Source organism: Harpegnathos saltator, unplaced genomic scaffold (genome assembly GCF_003227715.2).
Source record: "Harpegnathos saltator strain DR-91 unplaced genomic scaffold, Hsal_v8.6 scaffold60, whole genome shotgun sequence".
Taxonomy (NCBI): domain Eukaryota; kingdom Metazoa; phylum Arthropoda; class Insecta; order Hymenoptera; family Formicidae; genus Harpegnathos; species Harpegnathos saltator.
Window position 1 is genome coordinate 1,780,138 of NW_020230427.1, and position 11,834 is coordinate 1,791,971.

Genomic DNA, 11,834 nt, shown 5'->3' on the forward strand with positions numbered 1-11,834 from the left:
CTGCGCGCATGTTCTCAGAGAGGCGAACCTGGCTGAAAGGAACAGAATTCATCAATTTCACGCAGAGTCCTCGCGGTGTTTTTTGTCGGAGTAACGGGAAACCCGGAGGGGGCGAGATGCTCCGCTCGTGTCGCGCTTACGGGAGCCGCCGACTCGATTCCGATGTGAACGCGCACGGCTCGCTCCGGCTCAACTTAATAAACTTTAACGGTTTAACGGTTTCACGAGGTCGCGAGCGAGCGGATATGGGCAGACAATAACGCAGTCAAGAGACGAAGTATTAATAAAAGGCCGCGGGCGGCGCGTGTGCGTGCGTGCGTGCGTGCGTGCGTGCGTGCGTCGGCTCGCTCGCTCGAGCAGGATGCAATTTACGATGGGCAAATTTCTTCAAGACGAGAGACGAAGAACGTGCCGATTGCCGCCAGCGAGTATCCGTACGGACACAAACCTGTGTGTGTGTGTGTATGTGTGTGTGCGTGTGTGTACTTGTGTTTACATATGCATACGATGCGTGCGTGCGTACGTGTACACGGTGATTGCGTAACGATCGATCGCTGGACCGAGAAATAAACTACGTATAAATAGGACGCACTTGCACATCTGTGTGAGGTACGAAGAACATTGAATTTCTCAAAGTAATTGCGGGAACAATATACAAAGGGGCAGAGGGGAGAGTGGAGATCCGCAGGTACGCGCGTGTGTATCGTATTGTCCCTGGGCGCCTACCTTCGCGTGTTCGGTGGCCATGCGCGTGCCAAACGCGTGTCTCTCTCTCTCTCTCTCTCTCTCTCTCTCTCTCTCTTTCTCCTCCTCTCTTCAGGGCGTTCATAACTCACGTCGGAGGAGCGCGAATCGCACCGACGCGATCTGGAACTGAGAACTAGAGAAGTCAACAGGTCGAGTCTCGCGTTTCTCACATTCGAGTCCAACTTGGATACGTCGACCGACAGACGAGAGCAAGGGAGATGGAGGAAAGAGAAAGAGAGAGAGAGAGAGAGAGAGAGATGCAAGCAAGGAAATCGGCGTCGGTGCGAGCGATCGGCGCTCGAGCGGCGAAGGACGCGCAGGTACTCGGGAGGGGGGGGGGGAGTGGAGAGAAGTCGGCCCCGAGGGAGCCAACCTGCGGTGAACACGATGACACCTCACTACTCTCGTTACCTAAGGCTAATATTTACAGGCGACGCCCACGAGGGAGTCCGCGGGCGCTCGGTTAAAGCTTCCCTTGCATGTGCAACAACAACAACAACAACAACCCGTTGAGCCGTGCGCGGCCAATCGGAAGGGCGGAGGCGAGCGTCGGGGTGAAGTTCGAATCGAGCCGGAAGTCGAGGAGCGCGCTCCACCTGCGGCGGTCTTCATGGTCGCTCGACCGCGCGGAAAGAAATGTGACCGCGAAGATATATCGCGTGCGCGTGCGACAAAACACGCGCGCAAGAAGTCGTTGCGTAATCGCGCTGCGCTGTATTTTATCACCGCGACTGCCATGGAGAACCGCTCAGCCTTGAGCGTCTTCTCGCCTCGCGCGCGCCTTGCCGAAGAGGTAAAGGTGAAGCAATCGCTCGAAGCGGCTGGAGCTCTTTCGCTCGAGCTCGGCTCGGAATGCACGACGACGACCCGACGAGAGAGAGAGAGAGAGAGAGAGAGAGCTTGTTTCCGAAAAACCGCCGACAGCTCTCTGCGGTCTCAATCCGAGCGCGAAAAATGAAGGAAATGTCAAAATCGTTTCGCGAAAGCCGGCCGTAGACAGAAAGCTCGTCCGATGCGCTTTTTCGCCCTTCGGAGCGCGCGTCCGTTTTTTGCCCACCGAGAAGGCTCGGTTTTCCAGTGGGAAATCCTCCGGCGTCGCGGCGGATGACGAATGCAGCCCGGAAACTCGCAATGGAAAAGCAGAGAGGCTTTTCTCAGCGCGCTTGTACGTCGCGGGGGGAAAAAAACCGAGGCTACATGGGAGCGGTCGCGAAATGAGAATCGCGGGATTAGCCGGCGCGAATTAACGGAATAAATTGCCGGCCGCCGATCGATCGAGATCGGCGGCCGACGTGACGCGCGGTGCGGACACCCACCCGGCTTTTTCCATCGTGCTGCAATGCGACGCGCCTACGTGTTCTCCTATTGTGTGTCCCGGTCGAAAGCGTTCTTAATATCGCGGCAAAAGCCGCGGGTCGATATCGCATTATCTCGCGGACACAAGCGGCCGGGATACCTCGGGCGCTCGGCGAAAGGACGAGGGAAATTCTTATCGGGAGCGCCCCCGCGAGAACGACGACGGCCACATACTTCACCCCCTCGGAGACGACGACGACGACGGGTTAGGTGAAACGCCCTCGCGCAAATCGCCGTCATAATCGCCCGGCGGCCGATCAAAGGCGCCGATAATCGAGTCACTTTCGCCCGTTGTTGGAATGTCCTGTTAATTAGGACCGACTCGCGACTAAAAGGCGACATCGCGGCAGGATAAAGTCTCGAAGAGACACACACACAGGGCCGATATCGACGCGATCGTAGTCGGAATTTCCCGGGAAAACGTCTCACCCGCGCCGGCGCGGCGCGACGAAGCGGGCAAAAAACGCAATGCGCTCGATCGTCCCCGCGGATGGATGATGCGCGTTCGCGCGATGACAAGGCGAATTCCCTCGCACGCACACCGTCGCGGATTCTCCCGACCGAGCGATATTCCAATCGACATCCTTCGACTTCTTTCTTCCGTCGCGCTTTTCCACGTGGAGCTGCTCTGGGCCGGGCGCGATAGCGCCTTCCGCGAGGTCTCAAGGATGATAACTGATAACGCTGTCGCCTCTCCGGCGGATCACGAGCCGAGATTATGAACGACACGAGGTTTGCGGCGGTGTAATATTTGTTTTTTCTTTTTCTTCTTCGCTCCAACCGAATACAATTCTTTCGCACGTTCGTCGTCGACCCGCGTTGTCGTTGCGAGTCGCAATCTCAGCGAGGAAGGCGAAGGAGCTCGACGCCCGTCCTCGCGACATACGACGGCCAAGCTGATTACTCGCGGCGATCAAGGGGAGTGTCTCGACGAGGCACGTCGTCGTTCCGCGCGTTTTATCAGGCACCGAAGATGGGAAATTGCGCGAGCAGTCGCTCTAATTCCGAGCGGAGAAACCGAGCGGCGAGAACCGCGGACGCGTAACGTGGATAATCGTCTTTGATCGAGTAAAGGCAAGAAGCAGGAACGCCGAGACGAAAATCGAGTCGAGTCGGCTAAGAGGCAGGGGGGCGGGGAGGGGGGGAAACGAATTAAATCGCGGCACCGTGCGACGTTAGAGAGAGAAAGAGAGAGAGAGAGAGAGAGAGAGAGACGTATCGATCGGCGAGCGGCTGGCGCGAGAGAACGCGCCAACTTTCGCCGGATTCCGCGGCGACGCGAGGTGTCGCAACGCGGCCACGCGACTCAACGCGCCACTTCGCGCGGCGAGGCGTCACAAGTCGTAGGGGGGGGGGAGAGGGGCGAGTGAGAGAGGAGAGATGTAAAAAAATCCTCGACATCCAAGTATCGCGGAAGATGCTCGAGATCGTTATCGCGAGTACGCGCGCGCGCGCGACTGATATCTCCGGCAATACGAGTGCTCTCAAAGACCAGCGGCGGAGCGGGGCGGGGAGGGGCGGGGGACAGCCGCGCGCATGCCGGCGGCGAAGAGCGGAGACAATGGAGAGGAGACCGAAATCGGCGAGAGAAGCGCAATGCGACGGGCGGTCGTGAATGTATGCGGCGCTCGGGGAATCAGGGCGCGTGCCTTTCGAGGTGGAGGATGAACACACACACGAGCCGTTCCAATTTCGGGCCATCAGGATTTCGATATCGCAAATCCGCGGCCGGAGAGCGGCAGGCGCGCGGGGACTTTTCCGCAAAGCCGGAATCAGCCGAGACGCGGAAGCCCCGCCGATGCCCCAGCCAAATCGCGCTGGCGCTGGGGCTTTCTATAATTTGCGGTATTTCGATCGAGTGACTGCGAAATCGAGCGTGCTCGTCGAGCGGCACTGCGCGTGCGCGCGACCCGGCGAAAGTCGAGTCCCGCGAAGGATGCGCGTTGAGAGAATTTCACGGGCTCTCGTGAGAAAATCGCGTTCGATCGGGCGGGACGGGGCGGGGCGAGGAAGGAAGCTCGCGCGCGACAGCGCGATTTTCAAAGAACCGGGAATATAACGAGGGAACTCGGCCGGGGAAAAATGGAAATAAACCGCGGGAGCGACGAAAAATATGCAGCGAAGTGCCGCAGCCTTTCAGCAGCGCAGCTCGCGATTCGCTCGCTGCAGCCGTTTTTTCCTACGATGCCAATGGAAAGAAGCTTGCAACGCGAGTCTCTCGCAACGCCCTTCGTGCCCGGTAGGAAAATTCCTTTCTCTCCGCAGAGCTGGATTTCCCCGTCGCGGGAGTAAAACGTGCAAAATTCGAATGAAAGATCGAAATGAGACAAGCGGGATAAAGATGGCGCGGCGCGAATACGTGCGGAGGGCATCGCGAACCTTCCCCTCTTTCCCGCCGCCCCTCGCGCCGGCGCAGCTATTTGAATAACGGTTATATCGAAATAGACACCTTCCGCCGGGGGGGAGCCGGCGCGTGAACGCGGTTCATCCGTAAACGGCCGCGCTCTATTATTCTCAAGACGTCTTGATTATTTCTAGAAACGTATAAACAGCAGCAACAGCAGCAGCCGCGAGCGCGAGATTGCATGCCGCGCGCCGGCCAAGATCTCGTTATCCTGAAAATCGCGTCGCGAAATCGTGCCAAGTGCCCCGACTTATTTCACACCGTACCGCTCCCTCCCTCCTCCTCCTCGCACTCTAATTCATCCGTAACATCGCGACGTGTGCAAACGAACGCGAAGCGACGTGTGTGTACATTCACGTGTTGTTGGTAGGGGAGAAAAATACACCCGCCTCGAATACGGTGCAAACACACGAGGGATTCGAGCCACCTCCTCCCCCTCCCCTCCCCCCTCCAGCTCCTCGTCGACCTATCGCGGTGTTCGCGAAATTGCACTTGCCACGTGCAGCAGCGGATTCCCCCCCCCCCCCACCCGGCTAACTCCTTCTTTTCCCCTTCTCCCGCGCACCCCGCGCGCGCGGCGTTATTAACTGAAAATTGCGGTGACTCGCGATGCTGCTGGCGAGTCTCCTCGGGCTCGACCGGTTCTCCCCATCGATCGCGATCGGCTAACGACGCTAACGACTTCCCGACGACGAGGTGGTAGCTTATGGTGCGGCACGCACGAGAAGACGCGAGTGAGATCGAGCCTATTCATCATCGGCCGTCGTCGCAGCCGCGAGAGCCGGGGTTTCCCGTAGTTTTACGTAATTGCGCGAAGCGCGTCGCGAGCGCGATTCACTTCCGGCCGCAAGATGCGATGCAGAAGTTCGGCTGAGGAGCAGCCAGCCGCGACTGTCCGTTGAAACCGGTCCGTGCGAAACTCGTGGGAAAGTTGCGTCGACGCGGACGGCCGATACCGTGAAGAAGAAGTTCAGAGCCGACGACGCTCTCATCGCGAATACTGAAAGAATACTAAAAGTTTCGTAACATCATCGCACTTACGTGCCGCATTTCCTCCGCATTGTCCGCCCGCTGCGCGCGCGCGCGTTCGCGCGCGTGTGTGTATGTGCTGCTGCCTGAATTATGTGTGTGTGTGTGTGTGTGTGTGTGTGTGTGTGTACGCGTGTGTGTTAGCTCATCGCGCTGAATCGATCCCGGGGCTACGCTGGCTGACGTGTGGCCCAATCCAATTCTCAACGACCGTTTTACTCATTAACGAAACTTCGTTCCTACCGTTGACGTCAACGCGCAAAAGTGTTTCGCGTCTCGAGAGCCGTCGACTCGCTCGCTCCTCTTCCCGAGGGATAACGATCGCTCGCGTGCGGTTGATGCAATCTTCGCCATTGCAATCGCGATCTAGCATCCCCCCCCCACCCCTAGCGATCTCCACGTGGATCACAGATCGACTCGCGTACTCGTGAACGTGTGCGCGTCGCGTTTGCGTCTCTCTCTCTCTCTCTCTCTCTCTCTCTCTCTCTCTCTCTCTCTTTGTCCGCCGATACTCGCGGTCTCTCGTCTCTTACCGAGACTGCCAGTCAAGGTCACGTTTTGTTTTCCTCTTGCCTCTACGTCGGCGATTATCAGCCGATGATGATAGCGCTGAGACGTTTCAATCGCGACGACGGCGTATTATTTGCCTCGAAACTCCCTCGCGTCCTGTTTACGCCGGGCGAGCCGCGCCGGCGAGCTAAATTCACGCTCTTGATAACGTGTTTCTCCTGATATTGGTGTTATGATACAGAGAGAAAGAGAGAGAGAGAGAGAGAGAGAGAGGGAGAGGGAGGATATATCTTTACGCCGCGGCAATTGCGCGGGAGTGTTAACTGCTAATCGCTAATTGGCCCGGCCCGAAGGTGCCGAAAGTTTTTCTCTTCGTGCGCGGCTCAAGGTGGCGGCGAGTGTTTGCGTTCGTCTTACGCGAAGAATACTCCAAAGTCTCTCTCTTTGCGTTTTGACCTCGCACCGACCGGGAGAGCCGGGCGCGCTGATCCCCTCCGGAGCGCGCGATGTGTGCTGATAACGGGGGAAAAAACGAGTTTACACGTGACACGTGTGTTCCAGAGGGTGCAAAGCGAGACGACGACGCGAGAGAGAAAGAGAGAGAGAGAACACGCTCGATCTGTGCTCACGCACACGCAGAGGGATATTTTTCACGTGACACGCGCGAACCTCACCGAGAAGCTCGCGCCTCCTCCAACTGGCCCGCCATCGGCGATGGAAAAACGTGTTTCTTATATATAAGTATTATTTTAGATTACCGTATGTGTGTGTGTGTGTGTATGTGCGCGCGCGCGCGCGTGTCTGTATATGTGTGTATGTCGACTAGCTATATAAATACGGATCGTACTCGCACACTCTCTCTCTCTCTCTCTCTCTCTCTCTCTCTCTCTCTATCTCCCTCTCTCTCTCTCTCTATCTAGCATGCTCTCTCACGCACCTCACGCTCTCCTCGCACTCTCTCACGCATTCTCGTTCTCCCGACGAATAAAGAGGATAGAGACAAATAGTAGACAACAATGCACGATATGACTCTCTTCGGTGTTGTGTGTGGTATCTCCCTCTCGATTCGAGTGTCGCGTATGTATCGCGAGGGTGAAACGAGGGTGAACGGGAGCTGCGGGGGAGGATCGAAGGCAAGGATGCGCGTGCAGGGTGGGGGGAAGCGGAGGAGGGAGGACGTCCGACGCAAAAACAGCGAGAAAGAAGGAGACAGAAAGAGAGAGAGAGAAAGAGAGAGAGAGAATGAAAGAAAGGGGGGGGGGAAGCGACTATATGTACAAGGTACGGTGACATTTCCGACGCTGATAACAGTTAATCATTGGGAACAAACTTTGCACACCGCACCTCCTCCGCCGACGGATAATAAAGCTGTCTTGGTGGCAGCGGAGGGAAGGGGGGGATTAAAGACGGGGTGGCAGAGAAGAGACACACACACACACACACACAGATATATGTATATATATAGTATACAGCCGTATTCTCTTATTACGTTAACGAATCGACTTAATAACCGACTAAAAAAAGAGATTTCTCCATGTAAAAAGTGTGATGCCGGCGCATGATGTGTTGGCGTCTACGCGCGCGACGTCAAGCGAAAAATGACGATGCCTCCGATTCGAATTTTTCCGGGACGCCCGACGCGCGCCCGTCAATCTCTCACGCCGGTTTACCCCCCCCCCTCCCCGCGAGTGAGTGCGAAGTGAAGAAGTCGTCGCGTTGAAGCGAGACGCGCGCGCGCGTCTTGCCACGTGCCGCGTGTATCCTTCCCTTCCTGCCGACCGCCTTGATTTCTCGGCTGACATAAAACTTTCGTTCCAATCCCGCCGCATGAGAAAGACTCGCCTCCTCGAAAACACCCGGCCGCGAAGAAGCTGCGCTCAGCTTTCGCCGACGAGGAGCTTCCGTTTCACGCGGGAACGCGCGCGCGAGTACCCATACGCACACACACATACACACACATTCTCACGCACATCATCATCCCCCTCACGCTCTCATTCTCTCCGTCACATCTTTTTCTCATTCTCTCTCATTCTCTCTTTCATTCTCTCGCGCCTCTCTTACTCTCTCGAAAGAAGCGAATCACCAACATGACGACGATGACGAAGAAGCATCGCCGTGCGTCGACCCGACGAGGCGCGACGACGATCACGATGACGATGACGACGACGACGACGACGACGACGACGACGGCGGTGACGACGACGACGACGATGACACACGTGTATCCCACCTCCTAGTGCGAGCTGTCGCCGACGGTGCGTTCAAAACTCGGCGAACTCCTTGGCGCACTTCTCGGTCAGCGAGATCCTCAGGGTTTCCTCCTCGTACTCATCGAAATTGCTGGTGTCGCCTGGTCCCTTGCAGCGCGGTATGAACGGCGCTTCTATTCTTTTCTGGAAGACGGCTATCCAATCGGTGCTGGCGAACCACTTGTGGCCCTTGATGTCGTTGACGCCCGCCTTGAGGTTGCCGTACCTCTTGGTGAGGTCGACCTGCAGCAGGTTACGCAGCAGGTCCTTAAGGTCCGAGCCAAAGTGCGAGGGGAAGCGCGGCTTCCCGCTGACGATCTTCTCGTAGATCTGGATCGGCTGGTCAGCGAAGAAGGGCGGATAACCGGCGGCCATCTCGTAGACGAGCACACCCAAGGCCCACCAGTCGACCGCCTTGTTGTAGCCCTTGCTGAGGATGATCTCGGGCGCGAGATACTCGGGCGTGCCGCACAGGGTCCACGTTCTGCCCTGCACCCTCTTGGCGAAGCCAAAGTCGGTGACCTTGAGGTAGCCCTGCGAGTCGATGAGCAAGTTCTCCGGCTTGAGGTCCCGGTAGATGAGGTCGAGGTAGTGCAGGTACTCGAACGCGAGCACGATCTGCGCCGCGTAGAAGCGCGAGTGCGGCTCCGAGAAGCGGCCGACCTTGCGCAAGTGGCTGAACATCTCGCCGCCGGGGACGTACTCCAACACCATGTACAGGTAAGAGTTGTCTTTGAAGTGGAAGCGCAACGACACCAGGAACGGGAAACTGATCGCCTGCAGTATCCTCTTCTCGTTGAGCGTGTGCTCGACCTGCTTCAGCTTCACCACCTTCTGCTTGTCGAGTATCTTCATGGCGTAGTACTCCTTGGTAGGTTTGTGCTGGACGATCATGACGCGGCCGAACGAACCCGTGCCGAGGGTCTTGATGCGCTCGAAGTCGTCCAGAGCGGCGGTGTTGGTCGGATTTTTCTTCCACTTGTCCTCAAACTCCTTCTTCGCCTTATCGAGGAATTCCTTGACGCTCTCGGCGGCGTCGACCTTCTTGTTAGCGGTCGCGGCATTGTTGCCCATCTTAGCTGCCGCGCTGGCACTCGAGCCGGCCAGGGCTCTACGGGGCTCGAAGTAATCCAGAAGACTGCGTCTTCGTCGGCGTCCGTCCGCGTCCGCAGTCGCCGCCGAGCCTGCCAGGGCTCTGCCGAGCTCCGGTCTCTTCAGAATTTTTGCCACCTTCTATTTCACGCGCGCGCTACTCACGGCCTCTCTTCTCCGACGAGGTTCTCTCGCAACGTGGAACTCCGTGCCGACGCCAAGGACAACGGCGATTGGTCACCGGGTCGCGTTCCCTACTTCCTTTACCTCGTACCTCGACTAGATCTCTCAAGAGACCCGAGCCAAGTACACGACGACGGCGACGACGACGACCACCACCACCACCACCACCACCACCACCACTACGACGACGACGACGACGTCGACGTCTCTCGCGGCACGCGACCGGGTGCCGCGTGCGAGGCAGATTAATATCGTTCACAGATGAAAAGAGATATACAAATAGTCGACGACGAGCACGCACACTCGCACGAGTCACACGGTAGAAAAACGGGCCACACACACACACATGTATATGCACACGCAGGGGGAGAGGCGCGCGTGCGAGAGGGCACCCTCCCGGCGCGACCCGGAGTCCGCTCTCTCTCTCCTCTCTCTCTCTCTCTCTCTCTCTCTTACGGCTGCTTTCTTCCCCGCTGCTGCTGCTGCTGCTGCTACTGTCGAGTGTATTCTTCCCGACGACTGTCACGCTCTTCCGTGCGAACAACCTTCGCTCCCGGGCTGAGCGACAGAGAAGAGACAGCGGGGAGACGAGGGAGACAGCGGCGGATGGTGATCCTGCTCCTCCGTGGTCCTTCGACCGGAGGCACCCGACTCCCGGAGATTTGGCGCGTCGGCGAAAAATGGGTCAGCAGCGATCCTCGTCCGCGGCTCGCGCCATCTTCCCTGTCAATTGTACCAGCCCGTCGTCGTTGTCGTCCGCAGCGTCGTCGGTAGCGGCAGGGGCAGCGGCAGCGGCGCCGACGGCGGCGACGGTGCCGTCTCTCTCGGATCTTCCTCGTGCGATGCGCGTCCTCCCGTCCTCCGCGGCTCGAGAGCCCGTCCTCTGATCGCGCTCTCTCGACGTGCCGTTTATCCGCGGCCACACTCAGGCGTCCCACTCTCCCGTCTGCTCGTCCTCGAAATCAACAGCGCGGAGCCTCGTCCGAAGCCGGAGTGGACTTGGCGCACTCGCCAAGTGTCCCCGAAGGCAACTCGAGGGAACGCACACACCGACACCGTAGTGTGTCTTCTCTCCTTCTGTCTGTCCGCCGAGACGAGACTCGATGCGCGACGATGGCCAAGCGACACTCCGCCGACGACGACGGCGACGACGACGACGACGACGACGTCCCGACCGACCGACTGCTTGCTCGTTCGCTCGTTCGCTCGTTCGTTCGTTCGTTCGTTCGTTCTCGCCAGTCCTCGTCACCGCTGTTGTATCCCTCGTGATGATACCCACGGGTGAGCGAGGGGCAGCGGAACACTTGACAGAGGACAGATAGATGAGAGAATCGCGGGGAGAGAGAGAGAGAGAGAAAGAGAGAGAAAAAGAGAGAGAGAGAGAGAGAGCGTTTCGTCGGGCGAGAAAGAGTTATATTCGCGTCGCGCACCTCGTCTCCTCGCGGCCCGACACGAATAATATTACAGTCGCGGCGACACGCACAAGAAATGGATGTATCGCTCTCGCCCTGGCGATATCGCTTCGCGTCTCTCGACGTCGCGCCAAGCGCTTGGCGAACGGCGCTGCGGCACGCTCTCCCCAGGTGCACGGTAGTCTCTCGTCGCAGCTCGGCTCGGCTCGGCTCGCTGCCGCGAATCGGCGGAGGCTCTCGACGCGTCGTCGGCGACGAACGACGGCGATGACGTCGGCGGAGACGACGGCTCTCGCCGATGGGTCCAACCGTGCCTAAAGATGGCGACGCGACTCCTCCTCCGCTCGCTCACTCGCTCGTTCGTTCGGGGCTTTCGCACGAGTGCGAAAGTGACGAAGTGCCACTCCAGAAGGCGAGACAACTACTGTGCATCGCGGGTCAGCTGTCGCTTCGCCGTGTCACCGAGAGATGTAGCGTCGCACGAACGGCCAGCCTGGCCGGCAGGTGCTGCCGCCGACCGGGACGTCCGGAACTAAGCAGCACCGAGCCGAGCGCCGCGGCGCCGTGGCTTCGCGTGCGGCAGGAAACCCGCGATGGAAGGCGCTCGTCTTCGGACGCCGTCGACTTCGACCGATTCCTCCACTTCTTCGTGTCGTGTCGCCGCAATGACAATCGGAACTTTGCAATATTTATTCGCTCCGCCGAAGGTGCGCAGCGCGAACGAGGCTCTTTCTATCGCGAGCTCTCTGGAGAGTCCCGCGGAAGCTGTTAAAGAAATAAAACGCGGCCGTACCGCGCGGAAAAGCGGCCGGAAGACACCGAAGACACACGCGCGCGTGTTTCGCGCCATTG

At 58.4% G+C, this 11,834-nt stretch overlaps 1 protein-coding gene across 1 annotated transcript; it reads right to left on the reverse strand.

Annotated features, from left to right (window-relative positions):
• Positions 1 to 508: 508 nt before the first annotated feature.
• Positions 509 to 11,501, reverse strand: Pka-C1 (Protein kinase, cAMP-dependent, catalytic subunit 1). The gene has a single exon (XM_025304340.1). It carries the CDS (start codon positions 9,367 to 9,369, stop codon positions 8,308 to 8,310), a length of 1,062 nt encoding a protein of 353 aa, XP_025160125.1. The 5' UTR covers positions 9,370 to 11,501; the 3' UTR covers positions 509 to 8,307.
• Between the last annotated feature and the right edge of the window lie 333 nt (positions 11,502 to 11,834).

Coding starts and splice junctions, on each gene's coding strand:
- Pka-C1 (XM_025304340.1), bottom strand. CDS start 9,369: ATGGGCAACAATGCCGCGACCGCTAACAAGAAGGTCGACGCCGCCGAG.